The sequence below is a fragment of the Pelophylax lessonae genome (assembly GCF_965119305.1).
Source record: "Pelophylax lessonae genome assembly, chromosome: 2".
NCBI classification, from domain to species: Eukaryota; Metazoa; Chordata; class Amphibia; order Anura; family Ranidae; genus Pelophylax; species Pelophylax lessonae.
The window spans coordinates 69,529,359-69,540,338 of NC_138769.1; the positions used below are offsets into that span (position 1 = coordinate 69,529,359).

The 10,980-nt window shown below is 43.4% G+C and overlaps 1 protein-coding gene across 1 annotated transcript in view; it reads left to right on the plus strand.

Moving 5' to 3' along the window:
• The first annotated feature begins 3,203 nt into the window (after positions 1 to 3,203).
• Positions 3,204 to 10,980, plus strand: part of GBE1 (1,4-alpha-glucan branching enzyme 1) — a 506,395-nt gene continuing 498,618 nt past the window's right edge. Inside the window, exon 1 of the mRNA XM_082244860.1 lies at positions 3,204 to 3,313. Coding sequence (XP_082100986.1) covers positions 3,291 to 3,313 — 23 coding nt within the window. The 5' untranslated portion in view covers positions 3,204 to 3,290. The remainder of the gene's footprint in view (positions 3,314 to 10,980) is intronic.

Genomic DNA, 10,980 nt, shown 5'->3' on the forward strand with positions numbered 1-10,980 from the left:
GATATAGTACCACCCGGAGACACTTTCTCCCAACAGGGAATCAATTTATGGGCAGGTGCCCTTCTCACCAACCAGCCTCTTTCTTTAGGAGCTCTCCACCTCTGGTTTCTGTCACCAGCCGCGCTTGTGGTTAGATGTGGGCAACACCAGTCTCTGCAGAGCATCAATGGGTTCTCTGGGAAGGCTCCTTTACTGAAGATGAAATGCTTCCACTCAGTCACTTCAGGCCCAGGCTTCAGGCCTAGTCCGCAGCATCAGCCCACAGCACTTGCTTCCTTCTAGTTGTTGTGTGAGGAGACAAGAGACAGAGCCTGGCTCCTCCCTTCCTTTATAAAGCCTCCCCCAAAAGGCTGTGCGGTGAAGCAATGCACCCTGGTATTCCAACTGAATTGTGGGTATCGTAGTATAAAAGAACGTCTGATTAATATCACCAAGCTGCAGTGTGGCAGTTTGGCCACTAGAAACTTCTGATGAAAATCACCAAGCTGCAGTCCAGCAGCAGTCTTTTACAACTTGTATAAAGGGAAACCTCGCTACATACAATTTTGTAGACCAGACCAAAATGAGGGACAATTGAAGCGGAAAGAGGGACAGAGGGACTTTGTTCCAAATCAGGGAGAGTCCCTCAAAATCAAGGACAATTGAGAGTTATGGGTGTGGGGGGCTGTCAAGGGACACAGACCGCAATAAAAACCTGACAGGTGTTCTAACCTCTTTCCACTCTGTCCAAAACTGAAAAACACAGAAATGGCTGGAACTCCGCTTTAAGGCCAAAGTAGCAGAGTTGGAATAATTCTCCCATTCAGCTGCACTACTTCTGCCTAAAGTTTAAAATTCTCATCACAATTCTTTGCAATTCTAAAGTGTGAGATGTGCTCAGGTGTGACCATACAGAAAATGGAATATGTAAATATAAATAAAGTGCAAAGTGTAAATAAGTCCATTCCCGGGACAATGTAATTTACCCAGGACAGGCTCCTGTTTGCAGGTGTAACGTTAAAAAACTCTACCCCGTGAAAATTCCCTACCCTCGTCACTTCCTGGGCACGTACGTCATTAAACAGCTGAGCAGCTTCCCACTGCACATGCTCACAGCTGCAGGGGGTAGAGAATTTTCATGGGGTAGTACTTTTTAACGTTACACAGTGTCATATATCAGCTGTTGCCGCGTGTCCCACTACGCATGCTCAGCCAGTACATGTAATCATCTCCGCTCCAACCCTGAGATTTCCCTGCGGGCGCCCGTCATTCATCTGCAGGTGCGGCGTCCCACATGATCTCGGCTCCGTGATTTATATTTTCATAGACCCGCTGCCGCTTTTACATTTTGGAGCCGAGATCAGGGAAGTCTGACTGGTTGGAGCAGAGATAATTTAATGTTGGAGCGGAGATGATTAAATGTACGCGTGGCAACAGCTGATGCGGTGTAACATTAAAAAACACTACCCCGTGAAAATTCCCTACCCTCCGCAGCTGTGAGCATGCGCAGTGGGAAGCGGCTCAGCTGTTGAATGACGTATGTGCACAGGAAGTGACGAGGGTAGGGAATTTCATGGGTAGGGTTTTTTCACGGAACACCGGGACTGTCCCTGCAAAAAGGGGACAGTTGGCAAGTATGCTATTAATAGGAAAGCAAGGGGACTACTAGCAGGAACACCAGGGATTTCACACAAAGGAAGCAATACAAAGAGAAGAGGATACTTTCTCATACAATTACATGGTACAGCAGGCAAATATAGGGAATATGAAGTTTTGGGGTAATAAACACTTTAACCACTTGCCGACCACCGCAAGTACATATACTGCGGCGGTCAGCCCCGTGCAGGCAAAGTGAGGTACTGGTACGTCACTCGCCTGTGAGCCAATAGGGGGCGAGCGCGCTCCGCCAGTGGCGCGCTCCCGCCCCCGCTCGTTCACGGACACCTCCGCGCGAGTGACTGGCGGACCCGATGTCTGCCGGTCATTCGCGATCGTCAGTTACAGAGGGAGAAAGGCAGCCGGCTAATGTAAACAAAGCCGCCTGTCATTCTCCCTTGTGTAACAGCAGAGATCATACGGTCCTGCTATGTAGGCACGTTGATCTCTGCTGTTACACACACAGCCACATCCCTGCACAGTAAGAATCACGCCCCTAGGGACACACTTAACCCCTCCTTCTCCAATAAAGTTAACCGCTTCCCTGCCAGTGTCATTTTTACACTAACAGTGCATATGTATAGCACTGATTGCTGTAGTAATGTCACTGGTACCCCCAAAAGTGTCAAAAATGTCAGTCAAGGGTCCGATCTGTCCGCCGCAATGCCGCAGTCCCTCAAACAAAATCGCAGATCGCCGCCATTATTCGTTAAAAAAAAAAACAACAAAAATGACAAAAATCTTTCCCGTAGTTAGTAAACGCAATAACTTTTGCGCAAACAAAAATCAAAATACGCTTATTGCGATTTTTTTTACCAAACATAGGTAGCAGAAAACAAATTGGCCAAAAATGTTAAAAAGTTTTGATTTTTACTTTTTTTTTGAGGAATTTCATATAAATAAAATGTGAAAAATATTGTTATTTTTTCAAAATTTACGCTTTTTTTTGTTTATAGCGCATGATCAAAAAATCGCACAGGTGATCAAATACCACCAAAAGAAAGCTCAAATTAGTTTAGGTACAGCGTTGCACGACCGCGCAATTGTCCGTTAAAGTCACGCAGTGCCGAATCGCAAAATAGGGCCTGGTCAGGAAGGGGGTAAAATCTTCCGGGGCTTAAGTGGTTAATACAGCTCCCTATATCAGTAGTGCTTTGTGTATAGAGCGCACTCTCATATAGAAACATGCTGAGGAGAGGGATCCTCCATATCTAGATGCAAACTGATTATTTCTATGCTAGATTCAGGCAAATTGAATTTAAGTTTGGATTTGTTTTACATTTCATTTGACGTGTGCTATTTTCTGTTAGCTGTGGTTGCCGAGCAACAGGAAGGACTTGTGAGTGCAGAGCACTGTGGGTAGATGAAAACGAGGCTTGGTACGCGGAAAGAGCGAAATGCGATATTGTGAGCAATTAGTAGGAGAGTGAAGGACTTGTCAGACAGTGCGCACCATCAATTTATGGTGCCAACTGTGTGGGCGGAGAGCGAGGAGGGACGCTAATTGGTGTATATTATTAGCTACGGAAAAGCGATTGGTCAGACTTATGTACCTCATACCGGAAGTAGGAAGAGTATAATAGAGTGTGTCTGCAGGGAGGGGGAGGGAGCACAGTGACAGCCAGTTTTGAAGAGGTCTGCTTCTAGAGGACAGCATGGACGGCAAGAGGGCCACAGGGTGAGGGAGATACTACACCCACCAACCTGCTGCTCTGCTTTTACATGGCATGCTAAGCTTGCTGCACTCTGCTGTCCTATCACTGCTCCAGGGTGAAGGTGACACACTGACAGGGGATCAGCAGGTTTCATACAAACTGTCGTAGACACACGATCATACATAGAGACGTCACAAGTGTACACACAGAAATAGAAAAGGACATAAGCAGTACATACACAATAATATAAAGAGGCTTAGTAATTGCACACACAATAGTGTATAGAGACATAACGAGTGCCCACACAAAAATAAAAAGAGACATAGGCAGTGCATACACAATAATATAAAGAGGCTTAGTAATTGCACACACAAAAATATACAGAGACATGATGAGTGCCCTCAAAATAATAAAAAGAGACATAAGGAGTGCATATGCAATAATATAAGGAGACATAACGAATGCATACGCAGTAATACAAAGAGTCATAGCGAATGCACATGCAATAATATAAAGAGACCTAATGAGCATACATATATTATTATGAATAAACATAATGAGTGCACACACAATAATTTATAGATACTTAACAAGTGCACTCACAATCCTATATAGCGACATAACAAGTGCACACATAATATAAATAGACATAAGGAGTGCATATGCAATAATATAAAGAGACCTATTGAGTGCACACACAATAGTATGCAGAGACATAGCAAGTGAATACACAATAATATAAAGAGACATAACGAATGCACACACAATAATATAAAGAGACATAATGAGAGCAGAAACAATAATAGAAAGAGACATAACAAGCGCACACAGTAATATAAAGAGACATAAAATGTGCACACACAATAATATAAAGCGTCATAATGAGTGCACACGCAAATATATATAGATGCATAACAAGTGCACTCACAATCATACATAGCGACATAACAAGTGCACACATAATATAAATAGAAATAAGGAGTGCATATGCAATAATATAAAGAGACATAATTAGAGCAGAAACAATAATGGAAAGAGACATAACAAGCGCACACAGTAATATAAAGAGACATAACGAGTGCACACACAATAATATAAAGAGACCTAATGAGCATACATATATTATTATGAATAAACATAATGAGTGCACACACAATAATTTATAGATACATAACAAGTGCACTCACAATCATACATAGCGACATAACAAGTGCACACATAATATAAATAGACATAAGGAGTGCATATGCAATAATATAAAGAGACCTATTGATTGCACACACAATAGTAAGGAGAGACATAGCAAGTGTATACACGATAATATAAAGAGACATAAGGAATGCACACACAATAATATAAAGAGACATAATTAGAGCAGAAACAATAATAGAAAGAGACATAACAAGCGCACACAGTAATATAAAGAGACATAAAATGTGCACACACAATAATATAAAGCGTCATAATGAGTGCACACGCAATAATATATAGATACATAACAAGTGCACTCACAATCATACATAGCGACATAACAAGTGCACACACAATAATACAAATCAACATAAGGAGTGCATATGCAATAATATAAAGAGACCTAACCAATCCACATACAATGATATAAAGAGGCATAACAAGTGCACACACAGTAATATAAAGACATAAGGAGTGCACAAACAATATAAAGAGGCATAATGAGTGCATTCACAATAATATAAAAAGACATATTGAGTGAGCACACAATAGTAAAAATAGACATAGTGAGTGCACACACAATATTATAGAGACCTACCAATTGCACACACCATATACAGAGAAATAGGAGTCCACACAATAAAAAGCCATAAAGATGAGCTTCAAGTCAACCCACCTGAGCAACCCTACCAGGAAGCTGTAACTCGACTAAAGCCCCGTACACATGCACAGATTGTTGGCCAACTGATCGGCCGTCTTTTGTCCAGTGTTGTTTGCTGGTTGAAATATGCTCTAGACTTGCACTGGACTTTTGTTGGCCAACAAAAACCAACTTCAGAAGTGATGTCATGTTCTGGTTGACTTTCCGTGTGTTTTTTCTTCTCTGAGCATGCCCAGTCTTGCTCATCTGATTTTTGTCTGCCGAAATCTGTACTGACTGAGGAACAATTAATGTACAGTATGACCGACAACCAACTGCGAATTTTCGGCCGAAAAAAATCTGGTGTGCATGCTATAAAATTTTTGTTGGCCAACAAAAATTTTATAGCATGCACACCAGATTTTTTTCGGCCGAAAATTCGCAGTTGGTTGTCGGTCATACTAACAAGCCTGCAATCGGCAGATCGGACGTTGGCCAACAATTTACGGCCAACAATCTGTGCGTGTGTACGGGGCTTTAGCCAATGATCTGCAGCCGGGGCAATTTCCCACCCTGCTACCACAAGTACACAGAGGGTCTTTATACATGAGGCAGGGAATGCCTCAGCTGTTTATGAATAGCCCAGTACAGTTACAGCTTCCCGGGTGGGGCTTGCTCAGGTGGATTTGGACTAGGATCCAAACATGTCCAACTTCATCCCCAAGAAAGAGGTATAGCAAATATACCCACAATAATATAGAGACAATAATAGGGGGAATTGAATAACGTCCTAATGTTAATTCTCTGGTGGTATGGGCCTTTGAAATGGCCTGTGCTAGAGTAAAAAAAATCCCTGCCTCCCACTTCGGTAGCTTAATTGACACGTTAAGCAGTTTCAGATAGATATTACTGATCCAAATTCAGAAACAATTACCCCCGATTTGTAAATAACAAAACTGAAGGCAATTGAAACCAACTGTAACTTGGCCTACAGAGACAGGCAGAGTCCCTGTACACTGTGTAGCAGACAGCATGTTTCCTCCTCCCTTTACCGACCGTCGCTAGCTGTTAAAGTGGAATTCAACCCGTCGATTTAACTGTTTCCCAATGTAGTTACATTCAAAGCATGGCATTAATGATAACTGATCGGTTGCCTGTGCTGTCAATCGAACTTTCAAGCCATTAAAGTGAGGCTAACAGGACAGCTTCCTTGACTGTAAAGAATTGGAGGGTCTAGTTCCCCTTTAGGGATGCTCTCGGCTTAACAGTCAACAGCCTCTTACAAATCTATATAGATAGCACATTTTTTTGCAACAATTTATAAAGACAAAACAAATATAAAATAACATATCAAATCTAAAGAAATATGGAAGTGCACTCACAATAATTTAAAAAGACCTAGCAAATGCACATATATACACTGCTCAAAAAAAATTTAAAGGAACACTTTTTAACCACTTAAGCCCCGGAGGATTTGGCTGCTAAAGGACCAGGGGTTTTTTTGCGCTTTTTTACTGCGTGACTTTAACGGACAATTGGGTGGTCGTGCGACGCTGTACCTAAACGAATTTGACGTCCTTTTTTTCCCACAAACAGAGCTTTCTTTTGGTGGTATTTGATCACCTGTGCGATTTTTTGATCACGCGCTATAAACAAAAAAAGAGCGTAAATTTTGCAAAAATAACAATATTTTTCACATTTTTTTATATGAAATTCCCCAAAAAAAAAGTAAAAATCTAAATTTTTTAACATTTTTCGGCCAATTTGTTTTATGCTACCTATGTTTGGTAAAAAAAATCGCAAAAGTTATCGCGTTTACTAACAAAGGGAAAGATTTTTGTCATTTTTGTTTTTTTTTTTTTAACGCGTAATGGCGGCGATCTGCGATTTTTTTTTCGGTACTGCGACATTGCGGCGGACAGATCGGACCCTTGACTGACATTTTTGACACTTTTGGGGTTACCAGTGACATTACTGCAGTAATCAGTGCTATACATATGCACTGTTACTGCAAAAATGACACTGGCAGGGAAGGGGTTAACTTTATTGGACAGGGAGGGGTTAAGTGTGTCCTAGGGGCGTGATTCTAACTGTGTAGGGACATTCCTATTGGTGTAAAAGCAAAGATCCACCGTTCTACATAGTAGAACGGACAGATCTTCACTTTTACACAGGGAGAACTGACAGGCAGCTTGTTTACACAAGCTGCTCTGTCTTTCTCCCTTCACAGGAGCGATCGCAGTGTGACTGGCGGACATCGAGTCCGCCGGTCACACGCACTGACTTGCCTGTGAACGAGCCGCGGCGGGCGCGCGCCTCGGCGGGCGCGCGCCCGCCCGCGATAGGCTCGCAAGTCAGTGACAGGCGAGTGACGTACCGATACGTCACTCTGCTTGGCCGGGGCTGACCGCCGCAGTATATAGTCGTGCGGCGGTCGGCAACCGGTTAATCAGAGTATAGCATCACATCAAATAAACTTCTGGGATATTGATCTGGTTAGTTAAGTAGCAGAGGGGGTTGTTAATTGTTTTCAGCTGCTTGAAATTAATGAAATTACCAAGAGGTGCACTAGATGGGCAACAATGAGATGATCTCCAAAACAGGAATGGTTTTAGGTGGAGGCCACTGGCATTTTTTCTCTACTCTTTTCTGACTGTTTTTCACTAGTTTTGCATTTGGCTAGGTTCAGTGTCACTACTGGTAGCATGAGGAGATACCCGGACCCTATAGAGGTTGCACAGGCAGTCCAACTCCTCCAGGATGGCACATTAATATGTAACATTGCCAGAAAGTTTGCTGTGTCTCCCAGTACACTCTCAAGAGCATGGAGAAGATTCCAGGAGAGCTAGAAGGTCCTTAACCCATAAGCAGGACTGTTACCTGGCCCCCTGGCCCCAAGGAGAAACCAGATGAGCACCGACAGAGCCCTACAAAATGACCTCCAGCAGGCCACTGGTGTGAATGTCTCTGGCCAAACATTCAAAAACAGACTTCATGAGGGTGGCCTGAGGGCCCGACGTCCTTTAGTAGGCTCTGTGCTCACTGTCCTGCACCGCAGAGCTCAATTGGAATTTAGCATTGAACACCAGAATTGGCAGGTCCAACACTGATGCCCTGTGCTTTTCATAGATGAGAGCAGGTTTACCCTGAGCATATGTGACAGATGTGAACGGGTCTGGAGAAGCCATGGAGAACCTTATGCTGCCTGTAAGATATTTAGGCAGGATCGGTTTGGTGGTGGGTCAGTGATGGTCTGGGAGGCAAATCCATGGATGGATGCACAGACCTCTACAGGCTAGACAATGGCACTCTGACTGCCATTAGATATTGGGATGAAATCCTTGGACCCGTTGTCAGATCCTACACTGGTGCTGTGGTCCTGGGTTCCTCCTGGTGCACAACAAAAGCCGGCCTTGTGTGGTGAGAGTATGCAGCCAGTTCCTGGAGGATGAAGGAATTGATACCATTAAATGGCCCCCATGCTCTCCTGATCTAAATCCAATAGAACACCTCTGGGATATGTTTCGGTCTATCCGATGCTGCCAGGTTGTACCTCAGTCTGGTGAGGAGCTCAGTGATCCCCTGGGAGGAAATACTCCAGGACACCATCCATCATCTAGTTAGGAGCATGCCCCAACGTTGTCAGGCATGCATACAAGCACATGGGGGACATACAAACTACTGACTACCATTTTGACTTGCTGCAATGAAATTTCAGCAAAATGGACTAGCCTGCTGCATAATTTTTTCACTTTCATTTTCGGGGTGTCTTTGGATTCATCCCTCTGTAGGTTGATAGTTTTAATTTCCAACAAATGATGTGGCAACCTTTTGTTCCCAACATATTACCCGGTCCATATCAGTATAGATATCCAGCATGATATTTTTCCCCATTGAGATCTGATGTGTTTTCAAAGTGTTCCTTGAATTTTTTTTGAGCATCTTTATCTAATGACTGTGGCCTCATCTGTTTGTTTACATCCAGAACTGCAACTGGCTCTCCTGGCAATGCCTCCACATTACAGGCCCAATGACTACTATGAGGCTGTGTTCTGAGGCAAGAGATGAAGAAAGACTAAGGCGTCTATGGGGCTGTAATGCACAGATGTGGCCACTACTGCTTTTTTTTTTTTCTTTTTTGGCCCCCCTGACTACATAATAATTATTAATAGCAAGGCTTCAGTTGGGCTCTTCAGGCATTATTTTTGGGGTATGCATAACCAACCCATGCTGTGTGTGTGTCTATAGACACACTCAGGCCAGTTCAAGGGCACATCTAAATAGGGGCTGTCTCAGCATAAGGTCCACTTGTAAGAAGAAGGGGTGGAGAGCACTGGTGGGGGTCTCCAGAAGAGGAGGTAAATAACTGCTCTATGCAATATCATTTCACGGAGCAGGTAAATTGAAAAAATTGTCCTTACAACCACTTTAACCACTTAAGCCCGGAAGATTCTACCCCCTTCCTGACCAGGGCTTTTTTTGCGATTCGGCACTGCATGACTTTAACGGACAATTGCGCAGTCGTGCGACGCTGTCCCTAAACAAATTTGACGTCCTTTTTTCCCCACAAACAGAGCTTTGTTTTGGTGGTATTTGATCACCTGTGCGATTTTTACTTTTTTGCGCTAAACAAAAAAAAGAGCGTCAATTTTGCAAAAATAACAATATTTTTCACATTTTTTTTATATGAAATTCCCCCAAAAAAAAATGTAAAAATCTAAATTTTTTAACATTTTTGGCCGATTTGTTTTCTGCTACATATGTTTGGTAAAAAAAAATCGCAAAAAGCGTATTTTGATTGGTTTGCGCAAAAGCTATTGCGTTTACTAACTAAGGGAAAGATTTCTGTCATTTTTGGTGTTTTTTTTTTAACGCATAATGGCGGCGATCTGCGTTTTTTTTTTTGCGGTACTGCGACATTGCGGCGGACAAATCGGACCCTTGACTGACATTTTTGACACTTTTGGGGTTACCAGTGACATTACTGCAGTAATCAGTGTTATACATATGCACTGTTACTGCAAAATGACACTGGCAGGGAAGGGGTTAACTTTACTGGGGAAGAAGTGGTTAAGTGTGTCCCTAGGGGCGTGCTTCTTACTGTGATTGGACATGGCTACTGGTGTAGGAACAGTGATCAACAGTCCTACATAGTAGAACCGTATGATCACCATTCCTACACAGGGGAGAATGACAGGCGGCTTGTTTACATCAGCCGCCTGCCTTTCTCCCTTAACGGCGGACGATCGCGAGTGACCGGCGGACCCGATGTCACACGCACGGACTTCCCAGGGAACGAGCCGGGGCGGGCGCGCGCCTCCGCGGGCGCGTGCTCGCCCGCTATTGACTCACAAGGAAGTGACAGGCTAGTGACGTACCGGTACGTCACTTTGCCTGGCCGGGGCTGACTGCCGCAGTATATGTACTTGCGGCGGTCGGCAACCGGTTAAGTATTGCTGCCAGAGTTGCTTTTTTAAAGCAGCTGTGATGTCTATATCCACTAAATAAAAAAGTTGTTTGCAGTCAGGCATTATTGCTTTATGATTCACTGTCCTGGAGTCCGTACTGAAGTCAGGCTATAATTTGGCTTTCTAATCTGCATGCTTGTTTCTGGTTAGTAACGAAGGCCTGTGTCATACAGCTTCAGCTTGTCTAAGAGCAATGTGAACAGCAAGCTTTGACAAATCAGTGGCAGAGCTTTCCGCAAGCTTCTTTGAAGCTTTTAAGGTACCATTCAGCTACAGGTTGTATATGATAAATACAGGTCCTAATGGGAGTGCTGATTGCCGCTTAAAATAGGCTGCTAGCACTTCTTGAAGCTTGTTCAAAGCTTACTGAAGCCTGCTAGCATGTGAAGTC